The sequence below is a fragment of the Drosophila obscura genome, unplaced genomic scaffold (genome assembly GCF_018151105.1).
Source record: "Drosophila obscura isolate BZ-5 IFL unplaced genomic scaffold, ASM1815110v1 contig_192, whole genome shotgun sequence".
Classification (NCBI taxonomy): domain Eukaryota; kingdom Metazoa; phylum Arthropoda; class Insecta; order Diptera; family Drosophilidae; genus Drosophila; species Drosophila obscura.
In genome coordinates this window covers 4,886,633-4,901,938 of record NW_024542781.1, presented here as the reverse complement: position 1 = coordinate 4,901,938, position 15,306 = coordinate 4,886,633, and the positions used below count along the sequence as shown (strand labels likewise).

Sequence of the window (15,306 nt, the reverse complement as noted above, 5' to 3'; positions counted from 1 at the left end):
GACTCGTACTGCCTAACCAGCGATTTGCTAATATCGACAACAACTAGTACAATGCCCTCGCTCAAAACTGTGTCTTCGACCACAACAACGACAACAACCACAACAACAACCACTGCAATTGCCCAGCGCCCGATACTGTCGACCCACTGCGACAAGCCCCAACTCTCCCAACCAATAAGTTCAAAAAATGCTAACGGAGCGTTAATTCAGACTGGGCTCGATCGCTATGTGCAAATCAAAAGAAAATTGAGCCCACAAAATGTGAAGAACAACAATGCAGCCAAAATAACTAAAATAACCGAGAACACTGTGCCACATAAGGCACTAGCAAACAATAGATTTGCGATACTAAGTGTCCCAAACGAAGATGAGATCACCCAAACACCCAAGGCCAAAAAATTAAGACCGCCACCTATTTATGTTCGACAGGCAAATTGTGCTGAACTGGTCAAAAAAATAACTGATACAATTGGCGCAAACACATTCCATGTCACGTACATAAAAAGGGGTAATATAAATGAAACAAAAATACAAGTCAATGACGAACAAAACTATCGATCAGTTGCGAAATATCTCGAAAATGAAAAAATGAATTACTACACCTACCAACTTAAAAGTAGCAAAGGATTACAAGTGGTTATCAAAGGAATCGAACCAACAGTCCCAATCAATGAGATAATAGATGGACTTAACGATAAGGGCTTCGAAGTCAAAATGGCAATGAACATAATAAATAGAAACAAAATTCCTCAGCCAATGTTCAAAGTAGAACTGACACCTGAAAGTATGCATATAAGGAAAAATGAAGTTCACCCAATATACAAGCTTCAATACCTACTGCACCGTAGGATCACCGTTGAGGAACCACACAAACGAAATGGACCGGTCCAATGCACAAATTGCCAGGAATATGGACACACGAAAACCTATTGCACTCTACGGGCAGTCTGCGTTGCCTGTGGTGATGTTCATCTCACTGAGGCCTGCCCCGTAAATAAGGAGGACCCATCTGCCAAAAAATGTAGCAACTGTGGGGGAAACCATACTGCCAACTATAGAGGTTGTCCTGTCTATAAAGAATTGAAAAATCGCCTAAACCAACAAATAACTGCAGCTCGTAACCCGGTCGTCAGACAAAACTTAACATATATACCATCAACTACGACTCCAGGAGTTTCTTTTGCTCAGGCGTTAAGTTACAACAACGGGTCGTACGCCTCAGTCTCTAAGCCGACACTTCAACCAACCACAGCTGGAATAATGCAGAATCAGGCATCAAATCAGATCCCAGAAATCTCTGCCCAACATACCCCTGCTAATCCATCCCAATTGCCTAGTGGAATTGAGTCAATGCTGGTAACTATAACAAATACAATGGTAGCAATACAACAAACGATGCAGGAGCTTATGCGCAACCAAAATCTCCTCCTGGAGCTCCTAATCAAACAGAAATCTGTTTAAATGTCCTGTCTAAATATATGTTTCTGGAATGCAAATGGCATTTCTCAGCACAAATGCGAGCTCTTACAGTTCCTCGCTCAACACGACATTGACGCCATGCTCATATCAGAGACTCACCTAACAAATAAAAACTATTTTCACCTCAATGGCTATAACTTCTATGCGACAAATCATCCCGATGGTAAGGCACATGGAGGTACTGGCGTTCTGATCAAGAATCGCATTAGGCATTATCCATTGCCTTCATTTGCTACACCTTATCTACAGGCAACAGCAATTCATATTGAAATTCAGAGCGGCTACCTAAACCTAGCCGCAGTATACTGCCCACCACGTTTCTGCATTTCCGAAACAGAATTTGTAACATTCTTCGACCTACTAGGTTACCGATTTATAGCAGCTGGTGACTACAATGCCAAGCACACCCATTGGGGATCTAGACTTACCAACCCGAAAGGAAGACAACTATATAACGCTATAATAACCCCACGAAACAAGCTAGACTTTATCTCTCCGGGCAAGCCCACATATTGGCCCACAGATCCAAACAAGCAACCCGACTTGATTGATTTTGCAGTTACACGAAGGGTGCTGCAAGCTCAGATTAATGTAGATCACTTAACAGATCTATCATCGGATCACTCGCCCATTCTACTTCACCTTTACGACCATCCACAGCATTCGGAACGCCCACACTTTCTAACTTCTAGCAAAACAGATTGGCTCAAATACAGGAAGTATATAACCTCTCATATTGATAGCTGCCCAAACATTAATTGTAAAGATGACATTGATAGGTCAGTCGAAGCATTGGTTTCCTCAATGTCACTGGCGGCAAAACACTCAACACCAATATTAGCATCTAATAAATATTTCAACAGCAGTCGTATTTCTAGGCACATTGAAGTGCTGCTACGCGATAAAAGAAGGCTTCGCCGAGAGTGGCAAGCACACAGATCACCTGCATCGAAAGAGCGGCTAAAAATAGCCAACCACCTACTACGCAGAGCCCTAGAAGATGAAAAAAACCGAGCTCAAATATCCTATATGGAGCAACTCTCCCCAACTAGCAAACGATTCCCACTGTGGAAAGCAAAATCAGGCGTATGCCCACCAATCGAGAGTGAATCACCTTTGCGTACACAAACAGGAGAGTGGGCTCGCAGCAACAAAGAGAAGGCAAATACATTTGCCGTCCATCTAGAAAACGTCTTCAAACCGCACCCAGCAACGAATAGCTTAGTGCTCCCACCAACCAACAATCCCGAAGCTACTCCGCCTATCATATTCCAAACAGGAGAAGTCACAAGGGTCATTAAAGACCAAATCTCAAAGCAAAAGAAAGCTCCGGGCCACGATTTCATCTCTCCTAAAATGATCATAGAATTGCCGAGCTGTGCAGTGTATTTTCTTACTATGATATTCAACAGCATGATGAAATGGGGCTATTATCCTCAAGAATGGAGGAAATCAGTCATCACAATGATCCATAAAGCCGGAAAAGACAAGTCCAAGCCATCATCATATAGACCTATCAGCCTACTGCCTTGCCTATCAAAGATATTTGAAAAGCTGCTCCTGAATCGTATCAAACAACACCTACACATCAACGGTGCCATCCCGACTCACCAATTTGGATTTCGCGAAAAACACGGAACCATTGAACAAGTAAACCGTATAACCTCTGAGATACGAAATGCATTTGAAAGACGGGAGTATTGCTCCGCTGTTTTTCTGGATGTCGCACAGGCTTTCGACCGCGTTTGGTTAGATGGCTTAATCCACAAAATCAAAATATTACTTCCACAGAACATCCATGGAATAATGGAGTCATACCTACAGCAAAGAAGTTTCGCAGTACGATGCAAAGATTTCCTCTCTGAATATCATCCAATTGAAGCTGGTGTACCGCAAGGCAGCGTGCTTGGACCGACACTGTATATCATATTCACAGCAGATCTACCGACAAACAGCCTAACAACAACTTCGACATTTGCTGATGATACTGCCATATTAAGTCGCTCCAAGTGCCCAAGAAGGGCCACGGATCACTTATCATCTCATCTCGTGGCCTTAGAAAAATGGCTAGCAGACTGGCGGATACATGTAAACGAGCAAAAGTGCAAGCATGTCACCTTCACGTTAAACAGACAAACTTGCCCTCCATTATGTCTGAACAATATCAACATTCCACAAACCACCGAAGTAACATACCTTGGTGTTCATCTGGATAGAAGGCTTACTTGGCGTAAGCACATCGAAGCGAAGAGAAATCTACTTAAATTTAAAGCTAGTAATCTACATTGGCTAATAAACACCCGTTCACCACTAAAACTGGAGTACAAAGTACTTTTGTACAATGCAGTTCTCAAACCTATCTGGACATACGGCTCCGAGCTATGGGGAAATGCTTGCGTTAGTAATTTAGAAATAATCCAGAGAGCTCAATCGAAGATACTAAGAACTATTACTGGGGCACCATGGTACATACGGAATGAAAATATCCATAAAGACTTAAATGTAGGATCAGTTAAAGATGAAATTGCCAAAGTGAAAGCAAAGTACCAGGCCAAGCTTCAAGCCCATCCTAATAGACTTGCGCAGTCTTTAACTTGGCACACTAGCCATACACGACTCCGGCGAAGAGACCTTCCCACCCAGCAATAATACTTAGCTAGGGACGTACTCTAAGTAATTAAGTGTAAATAATTAAATAAATATATTAGGCTAAGATTTGTATACTTGTCGTAAGTCTCTAATAGGGAAGATTCGATAAATAAAATCCCGTAATAATAAAAAAAAAAAAAAAAAAAAAAATTTGGACTTTTTTCCGACAAACCTAGGGTACTCTAGTGATGAACACGGAGAGAGATTTTACCAACAATTAAAAGCTATGGAACGACGGTATCAAGGTTTTTGGAATGAGAATATGTTGAGCGACTATGCGTGGACTCTAAATCTGATTCGAATGACAAAGGAAGACAGCCAGAAACCATAAATTATTTTAAGAACAGTAACAAGCAGTAGAAAACCAAATTTATCACATACGTTTACAAACTTGTAGCAACATAACAACAAATAAAAAATTTGTATATCCTTAAAATGTACTGAAAAGACTAAAAGTTACTGATTGTTATATGGATAAGGGAATGAAATTCTATATATGAGGTATTTCTACTTTAATTGTATTGAAATATGAATAGATAGAAGCGACAAATGTCTCAAAAGAAACATTTGACATGAACATGTATCCTACCTCAGATAAGGAAAAAAGTAACTCTCAACAACATTTCATGTCAAAGGAACGCGATCAGGTACCAAATGTACAACCCTTTTTCGTTTGCTTTGTTCCCAATTGGCAGTTGGGCCCGCAACCTTCCAAAAGGTATTTTTTCTTCATTTTTTATATATTTTTAGGTTTGGTTAACGAATTTTGGCTCCAAAGTTTCTCCATAGATTTTAATGAGAAATACCTTAAACGACGCCCAAAATAGAGGTCACAGGATTTTTCAATTTTTCCAGATTTTTTAAAGTCAAAATGTCGTAAAAAATACTGCATAAAAATCATAATTTTTGCATTTCAATGCTTTATATTTCTCAGAAGGTAAGCTGAAATCACAAAGTGTTTGAGCTTGACTTCTAGCTGCTTTAATTATCTTTTCAAAATAGTTTTTTACAACCAGACGTAAGATATTAGAGTTATGTGAAAAAAGAAGTGCTACTTCTGACAAAAGCTTTAAAAAAATACCAGAATTCAAAAACTCTTTAAAAAAAAGTTCTGCCATAGAAAAAAAAAATATCATCAAACCATTTCTAAGCCCCAAATCTTTAAGAAAAAGTTGTTCCTTGAGGAAAACTTATGTCGAGTAGTGTTATTAAAGACAAACAAATCAAAGGAACATTAGGTCACACTTCCGTTGTTATATTTAGAGATTTTTTAGTCTAAGCAAAATTAGTATGGCATTATAATTTTTGGACAATCAGCTATTCATATTCAGTTGTGGTTTGAATATTTTAAGATCCATTTTTTGATTTTTGGTCTATGGCAGCACCCACTGTGCGACCCCTTGAATTGATGTTTCGCGTGCTCCAAAATCTGTTGAGTGGGACGGCGTGCGAAAGCTCGGATTGAAATCGAACATGTCAACAACGTGGAGTAACCGCACCCTCACGAGAATCGTCATGCAACGAAGGACGTCCACGATTAACCTAAACATTCGTCTTTTAAAAATCCACATACCATGACACGGAAATTTTCGTGTGCTAATTTCTGAGGCGAATTTTTGCTATCGCTATCGTACAAGAAAATTTACAAGCAGGATTTGCAAAAAAATAACATGTTAAATTAGAGTGTCAATTTGCACTTGATCATACTAAAAATAGAACGGCTAAGAATATAAAATAATCAAATAGCAGCAGTAATGAAGATAACAGAAATTATTGAATTATATATGTATTTATTTCCTTATAGGCCTGACTACGTCTTTATGATGGCTGGTATAGAGAATAGACATGAGTGGTGTTGCCTGTACCGCCGTCGAACAGTGGGGCCTCAGCTGAGAAGAGGTGGCAAGTCTTTTTCTGAGTGAGCGCTATGTGCCAGTTCATACAAGGAAACTATCGCAGTGGAGTTTGCTTAAAAAACAAACGCTAGTTACATGCTACACTCTTCCCGAGATGTCTCCAGCCAATACCTTCTAAGCTAATGTCCAACGAGGACACTATAAGAAGACCCCACTGTAAAGTTGTTGGCTAGAGTTGCCTAAACAATTGACTAGAGTTGCCTAAACAATAGACATACATAAAGCCAAAACGGAGACACCGATGACATAAGAAGGAATGGAGAAAAGGAGAGAGAGAAGAAGAAAAAGGAAGAAGTCCAGGTGTTCAACTTCTGACATTCATTCGATTGTCGACAGCAGAACGGACCAGAGACTAATAAAAGAGTCTCCACGAAAAAAAAGTCAAAAATTTAAAAATTAAAAAAAAAAACCAAGTTACAAATTGTTGCTGTTTCTTTGAAAAAACCATCCAATTACATAACTGGCGCAGCCGAAAAGGCTCGAATCTTGCTCCTAACTCGGTACCACATATATTCTAGAATTTAGATACATATATATGTACATATGTGAAACAAAGAACCAAAAGGAATCAAAAGTTGCGTAAGTGGAACAAAAACTATATAATTTTATTAGTGGATGTGAAATATACCATAATTTAAACTAAAAACTAAAAAACTAACTAAATTGAGAAGAATGCTTAGAAAATTGTGTGCAAGCTTATATGTGTGAGTATTTCCGTCTCTTTCGGTCTCACACGCTAACCATATTGCTGGTTCGAAAAGTGCGGTACGGTCTCGAATTTAGAACTTCGTAGACTGCGTGTCGTCACTATCTGTCTCCCTCACACATGCACGCCTTCGATTTGGTACGCCGTGAACTAGGTGACGTCATTTTTTTTGTCTCACTCACAAAGAAGGAAAAATGGTAAAATTAAAGAAGAAAGGAAAAGAGAAAAAGAAGAATTCAAAGAAAAAGTACAATTGATTCGTTCAGTTCAGTGCGAACGGCGTATTAAGTACAAATTTCAACAAATATTACACAAAATAAAACAATTTATAAAAAACAAAAGATATGGATATAGTACGAAATTCGTAAAAATATACACAAAAAAACAAAAAAAAAAAAAATGCTGTGAGTGTAGTCCAATCCAACATGTTCAGGGCGAACATTGGACGACGGCAACACTCTGGCAAGAACAACCGACGGTTCAGACAGACACACTGGACGCGAGCAAACAAGTTTGCTCGAACCGGTCACTGAGGTGTGTCTGTCCAGCCACAATAAAATCGGTTAATAATTAACGTATATTAATATACAAAAAAAAAAAAAAAAAAAAAAATAAAAAATTTTGAATATAATTATTACATAAATTGAGAAACTAATGTTAAATTTATAATATTGTAATATTAGGTAAAACTACTCGAAATCCATTCCGACCAGTAGATGCGGTCAAACCAGGTTGGCTGCAAGTTGCGTGTTGAAGCTGAGTAGCTATACCGTTCCGACTGTGGCTGGCTCAATTCATTTACATGCGAGGTGGTTCCAGCACAACTAGACGCCGTCCAAACAAGTTGGCTCGAACTGCAAGTTGCGTGTTGAAACTGGGTAGCTATACGGTTCCGACTGTGGCTGGCTCAATTCATTTACATGCGAGGTGGTTCCAGCACAACTAGACTGCAAACCTGATATAACTACAAAGCTCAAATTTCACATCCACAAAAGAAAAGAGAATATCAACACATCACACATACATGCATAAGTATCACTTAATAGAATTAATTATATGTAACAATACAAAACACCAATTAAACAACACCAAATGAACATTAACACTAGAAGTAGAACTAAGCTAAATAACAGTTCGCCAACCATAAGGGAACCAAATCAACTAATTGTACGACCACAAGCAAACTATTCCACCATGGATTTCTCAAACTCTGTGCCAAATAATCCAGCAGATGTATGTTCAGCCTTACGTATTCCGGACGCAATTAGATTCCTACCCGAATATGACGGTGACGCCAAAAAACTTAATGAATTTTTGGAAAATGTCGAAGAAATCGTGTCGCTCATCACGGGTACTGAAAATAAGCCGTACGGGAAATTTTTGTTAAGATCAATTAGAAATAAGATAGTGGGAAAAGCTAATGACGCCCTTACGGCATCAGAAGCTGGACTCAATTGGAATGAGATCAAGGAAGCCTTGATCATACACTGCTCTGACAAAAGAGATGAACAAACACTTTTGATTGAACTACACGGACTAGTCCAAAAGCAATTGTCAGTACAAAAACTATTCGACCAAATTACAGAAATTAAGTCAACCTTATTTAAATACACGGACGCTAAAGAGACTGACCCTGACATTATTAAGACAAAGAAATCCATATTCGCAGGAAGCTGCTTAAAGACTTTTTTATCAGGCATGAGGGGACAGCTGGGTGGAACAATTCGAGCTATAAAGCCTACTAATCTACAAGAAGCCTATGAATGGGCTATTCAAGAAAGAAATATATTTCTGCAGGGCAATAACATTAGACAGGAGAATAACATGACGCGACGCGTAAACAATTTTCGTCCAAACGAAAGATATTCAAGATATTCCAATGGAGAATACGAACAGGATAGATATTATCGAGGAAATTCGCAAAGAAAATATGTAGACTACAACCACAAGAACTATGACAACCGTTACTCACCTCACAACTACAATAGATATAGTACAAACCTACAAGAAAATATAAATAGACCAACAATTATGCCCAATCAAGGAGTTGCACCACAGGGAAGTAACCCTAACAATAGATTTAGGTATAATATAAATAATATTCAAACTTTAGGACATGCACAGCAAGCAACTGAACACCTTCACAATATAGATGATGGCGCAAATTTTCGAGAAAAAGCCTCACATCCCAGACAGGATACATAAACAAAAATGATCATGGCCCTAATCTACCATATATTTTAATAAAACTTTGCCAATCCAAAGAACCACTTCGATTTTTAATAGATACTGGCGCATCTATTTCATTTATTGACCCATCATTAATACCGAACCATGATCATATAGAACTCAATATTCCAGTAACCATAAAAACAATTCTCAATACACATTATATACGTAAGAAAACTTACATTCCACTTTTTAACGAATTTAATGACAGACAACAATTCCAATTAATGCTATTCCACTTTCATGAATATTTTCATGGATTAATCGGAATGGATATTTTAAAACAAGTGGGAGCCATCGTTAACATTCCAAAACAAACTTTACGAACAAAAAATTTCGAAATCACTTTACATCAACAATTTAATTCAGCTACTGAACTACATATAATCGATGAAGAATCAAAGACTCTTGTTCGATTGTCAGTTAGTATTCCTAATGGTGTGTTTATCTGCGACAGCATAAAAATTAGCGAAAATTTAATCATCAACGGAGGGTTATATAGAGCAGAGAATGGACATAGTCTAATGGAAGTAGTGAACTATTCAGAACAGAAGCAAAAATTATTTCTAGATTCACAATTAAAAGTAGACGAATTCCTTGAATCTGATTACTTGGAATCAAATCCCCTACCAAATATAATAGCACCAAACAATGGTGACAAAAATGATAACTTTAAACTGTTAAGGACAGAACACCTTAATGACGAAGAAAGATCAACCTTAAAAAATCTTTGCAAACAATTCCCAAATTTGTTTTATGAAGAAAACGATCATCTCTCATTCACAAATCTAGTCAAACATAAGATTAAATTCCAATATATACAAAACCTTTTAGATATAGTCGAATTGAATCCCAAGAAATAAAAAATCATATAAATAAACTGTTAGACCAAAATATTATCAAACATAGTCACAGTCCCTGGAGCGCTCCCGTGTTTCTAGTATCAAAAAAGATGGATGCATCAAACAAAAAGAAGTGGAGATTAGTGGTAGATTACAGAAAATTAAACGAAAAAACTGTTAAAGACAAATACCCAATGCCTAACATTAATGAAGTTTTAGATAAGATCGGTAGAGCAAAATATTTTACGGCACTAGATCTAGCTAGCGGGTACCATCAAGTGGAAATGGAACCTACAGATACGATAAAAACCGCTTTCTCAGCAGAAGGCGGACATTTCGAATTCATTCGTATGCCATTCGGCTTGACTAACGCCCCAGCCACGTTCCAAAGAGTAATGGATAATGTCCTAGCAGATCTAAATGGAAAATGCTGTCTGGTTTATCTAGACGATATAATAGTTTTTTCACCTTCGTTACAGGAACATAATACACACTTAGGGCAGATATTCGAAAAATTATCCAAAGCCGGGTTTAAACTCCAACCAAATAAGTCCGAGTTCTTTAAAAAAGATATAGAATATCTGGGACACATTGTTTCGAATGAAGGTGTTAAACCCAACCCAAAAAAAATCGAAACCATAAAAGCATTTCCAATGCCAAAAACAAGAAAGGAAATAAAGTCATTTCTTGGCCTACTGGGTTATTACAGAAAATTTATTCAGGACTTTGCGAAGATAACAAAACCACTGACCCAAAAATTAAAAGGAAAAGCAGCAGTAAAAATCGATGAGGAATATGAAAGAGCTTTCAAAAAATGTAAGACCTTGCTATGCAATGACCCAATCCTGCGTTACCCAGATTTCACTAAACCATTTATATTGACTACGGATGCTAGTAACGTAGCCATTGGTGCCGTATTGTCACAGGGTGGCATAGGATCAGATAGACCGGTGTCTTTTGCTAGCAGGACCTTGTCAGATACTGAATTAAATTATTCCACGGTAGAAAAGGAAATGCTAGCTATAATATGGGCTACTAAATACTTCAGACCATATCTTTTCGGCCAAAAGTTAACTATAAGGACGGATCATAGACCATTAACATGGTTAATGAATTTTAAAGAACCAAACTCGAAATTAGTTCGTTGGAAACTAAAACTTCTAGAATACGATTATGAAATAGAATATACGAAAGGGTCACAAAACACAGTCGCCGACGCATTAAGTCGTGTATCAATAGACATTAATATGCATAGATCAGATACAGATAAAAAATTAAACGAAATAAAAGTATCTGATAGCCCATTGAACGAGTTCAACATCCAAATAATTTTTAAGACTGATCAAAATTCAAAAGTAGAATTTGTGACACCTTTTAAAAACAAAATACGAAGAATATTTACAGAACAAAATTATACCATAGAAAAATTTGTAAAGATATTAAAAGACATTTTAAAAGCTAACAGAATTTACGCAATATTAGTTTCTGATATGGAATTTGAGTTAATTAAAGAAGCATATACAAAATATTTCGCAAGTACAGATTTGTATAAATTAGTTCGATGTAAATATATGCTGAAAGATATAAGTTCAACTGAGGAACAAGAATTAGAAATAAAGAAATATCACACAAATTCTAATCACAGAGGCATTGAAGAAACATATAATCATATTAAAAGAACAATTTATTTCCCGCAAATGAAACAAAAAATCTCACAAATAATTAATAATTGTGAGCTTTGTCAAACACTCAAATACGACAGAAGACCTCAAAAAATCAAATATCAGGAAACTGAATCGCCTCCATACCCGTTAGCAATAGTTCACATTGACCTTTATTTTATTAACGGAAAAATTATTTTAACAGTAATAGATAAATTTTCAAAGTTTGCTACTGGATACACTATACCTGCCAGGGACTGTCCAAATGTAACAAGAGCACTTAGGAATTTTCTTACTACACACGGAATTCCAGAAAAACTTGTCTGTGACCAAGGTGCAGAATTTTCTGGAAAAATCTTTAGGGATTTCTGTGACCAATATAATATACAGCTTCATGTTACTTCATTTCAACAATCATCGAGTAATTCTCCAGTAGAGAGACTACATTCCTCATTAACAGAAATTTATAGGATTATTTTAGCCAACAAGAAAAACAAGAAGCTAACTATAGATCATGAAGATATACTTAATGAAACGTTTATTACCTATAATAATGCGATTCACTCAGCAACAAAAATGACACCATACGAATTATTTACCGGACGGACACATACATTCAACAGGGAAATTAAATTCAATAACGAACACGAATTCCTTAGCGAACTAAATGAATTTAGGGAAAAACTTTACAATAAGGTCCAGCAGGATAATCAGACAAAAAAAAATAATAGAACACAGAAACTAAATAATGAAAGGAATGAACCGATACCGACACAAGAAAATGACATAATTTTCAGGAAAGAAAACCGAAGAAACAAATTGACTCCCAGATTTACCAAACACTTAGTATTAGAAGACAAAGGACCGACATTAATAACGAATAAAAAACAAAAATTACACAAATCAAAAGTTAAACGATTGAACAAAAAAAAAAATAATACATAATCATATAAACATACAAAACATATACAGAATTATTACACAGAAGATCGATGTAAACATACACTTACTAACCCATATCATATTAGGTTCCCTGAACATTAATGAATTCTTACATTTAAACATTAAACTAACCAAATAAATATTATTAATTAAAAATATATATTTATCTATTTATATATTCATATTGGTCTCGACACTATCACATTGGGAGAATCGCTAATCATAATCTTCAAAAGAAACAACATCGTATTGAAACTAAAGGAAAGTTCAAGTTTTCGTTCCGACCATTCGTTCCCTCTGGCCGTCTCTTCAATCCAGGGGGGGAGGAGTTACATGCTACACTCTTCCCGAGATGTCTCCAGCCAATACCTTCTAAGCTAATGTCCAACGAGGACACTATAAGAAGACCCCACTGTAAAGTTGTTGGCTAGAGTTGCCTAAACAATTGACTAGAGTTGCCTAAACAATAGACATACATAAAGCCAAAACGGAGACACCGATGACATAAGAAGGAATGGAGAAAAGGAGAGAGAGAAGAAGAAAAAGGAAGAAGTCCAGGTGTTCAACTTCTGACATTCATTCGATTGTCGACAGCAGAACGGACCAGAGACTAATAAAAGAGTCTCCACGAAAAAAAAGTCAAAAATTTAAAAATTAAAAAAAAAAACCAAGTTACAAATTGTTGCTGTTTCTTTGAAAAAACCATCCAATTACATAACTCGCTCGCCAGCAGCGCAAATGTATCTGTTCTCGTATAACACACTTCGAATTGTTTTTAATTGTCATATTTTGTATACTCTATTAATATTGATCTAAAAAAGCTTAGGCACTATATAAAAGATTTAATTTATTTTACACTTCCTGAGCCGTATCGAATTTCACGTTCAAATTGCTCTGCCTTCAGTGTACCATCTATACTCTCAAAATTCTTGTTAAAAACACTGTATGCGCTAATCTCGTTTTGTTTTTTTGGTCCCGTTCTCGTATTAAAGTAAATACCAAACAGGGCAGAAAACATAAGATAAACCAATCCAAACTTCAGTTCAATGGCTATTACATAGAGAGTTATCCAAAAAAGAAGATATACAGTCCAAAGAGTGTACTTGAGTACGTTTCCGTCTGTATGGTCATGGGTTTCGGGAACAATGTTGCTTTCTTCCACCAATTCATCCGCACTGGAGGACAGAGAGTCATCGTGCGACTTTTCAAGGAACAATTCTTGGTTGTTGCTTGAAGGCTACAACAAAAAATGTGTGAAATTAACAGAATCTCCGATTTATATGCATATGTGGAAACATACATACGTATGCACTTATATACGTGTACGTACCTGTTGCAAGTCGATTTTAGTTTCATTACTAGACCCTGTGCCGAACATCCAAAATCTGTGAAATTTGTCTTTTAAGTTTTCAAGCGTTTTTTTCCTTCGCTTCTGAAGGCGATATTGTTTTAGCTGTTCTTGAAAATCAGCCATATATGTAAATTAAATATATATTTACAATTATATGAAATTTCTCCCTTTGATAATGAAATGCCCAATTCGATTTTTCCAAATTTCGGTCAAACGGTATGGGGTTTTTCCCAATTGCGGACAAACGGTATGGATTTTTCCCAATTGTATTGGGAATTGGAATTATAAAAATCCAATTGGAGCTCACTTTGTAACGCAAAAATGGGTAAATAAATTGTTGTTGGAATTATAATAGCACATATCGATACATCGAAACTCACATGACGCGATTAATGGAGTAACCGATAGAACACACAATATCGTAAATCGATATTTTAGTTTACGAAATATTAATGGCATTCACCGTGTCATTTATATTAGATATTTATAGTTATAGTTGGTATTATTATTTATATAAATAGTATGGTGTACCAATATTATTAAGGTGTAGCACAAGCTTCAAAAATTCGTTTGGGTATTCAGAAAGAAAACTTTTTTTTTGGGAACGGTTGGAATTTGATATAATAATGGGAAACACAGATACACTGATCCGAACAATGACATAAATCCCTTGGTATTAAGACTACTGTTCAAATCAGTAATATTTTCCCTTATGAAAAGTGCCAGTTACTTACATATATGCTCACTAAGATGTGTTTTTTTTGCTTAAAAATTGAATTATAACATTATTTTATTGGCAATGATTGGAATACCCTTGCGAATGCCGGCGACCATCATAATGGACATGGACATGGAAAGTAACTTAAAAAACAATCAATAAAAAATATACAGCCATGCTTCGGTTATCGCAAATCGCAAAAAGTTACGATATGACATTCAAATCGCAAAAAAGACGTGCACCGGTTTTCGTAAATCTCAAGATTTTTACGATTTGAATTGAGCTCGTGATTTCAAAACAAATTGCACTAAGAACCTAAATAAAAACCTGTATGATGTTTTAAGTTTATATTTATATAATAAAAATTAATTTTCGTATATCTAAATATATTTAATAAATTTATTTCTAAAGGCCTCCAATATAAAGCAAACATTTTGATCCTCTGCCAAAGCAATAACTGCCAGTCCCACGTGGTACAAATTCAAATTCCGCTCTGCTTCGGTTTTTGAACATTTTTGAAATTATATGCGCTCCGTTTTTCGTGACTTTTCCTATCGATAGTGCTTCATTCCCAAATTGTATTGCGATATTTGTCTTTAAAAAAACGTTTGTTTGGTTTGGAAATGAATATATTTTAGTTAAATATGCCATCGTTTTGGTAATCGGATTATATTATACCCAAAAGTAAAAAAATATCGGTGAGTTAAGAACAGATGACATTTTTTCCCTGGCCGATATTGATATCGATATCGGTCAAATGGGAATTAGCTTTTTTTGTTCTTTTTTTTTTTGTTTATTTGAAGTTTGATTAGA

At 36.2% G+C, this 15,306-nt stretch overlaps 1 protein-coding gene across 2 annotated transcripts; it reads right to left on the bottom strand.

Annotated features, from left to right (window-relative positions):
* Positions 1–13,196: 13,196 nt before the first annotated feature.
* LOC111072078 (SAYSvFN domain-containing protein 1) lies at positions 13,197–14,115 on the bottom strand. 2 transcript variants are annotated; one of them, XM_022363707.2, is made up of 3 exons: positions 13,924–14,114; positions 13,755–13,809; positions 13,197–13,661 (listed from the first exon to the last, which is right to left on the bottom strand). In XM_022363707.2, exons 2-3 carry the CDS (start codon positions 13,800–13,802, stop codon positions 13,272–13,274), a joined length of 438 nt encoding a protein of 145 aa, XP_022219399.1. In that variant the 5' UTR covers positions 13,803–13,809; positions 13,924–14,114; the 3' UTR covers positions 13,197–13,271. The 2 variants fall into 2 exon arrangements, with proteins under 2 accessions (XP_022219399.1, XP_022219398.1); XM_022363706.2 differs by having other exon boundaries at positions 13,755–14,115.
* Positions 14,116–15,306: the final 1,191 nt, after the last annotated feature.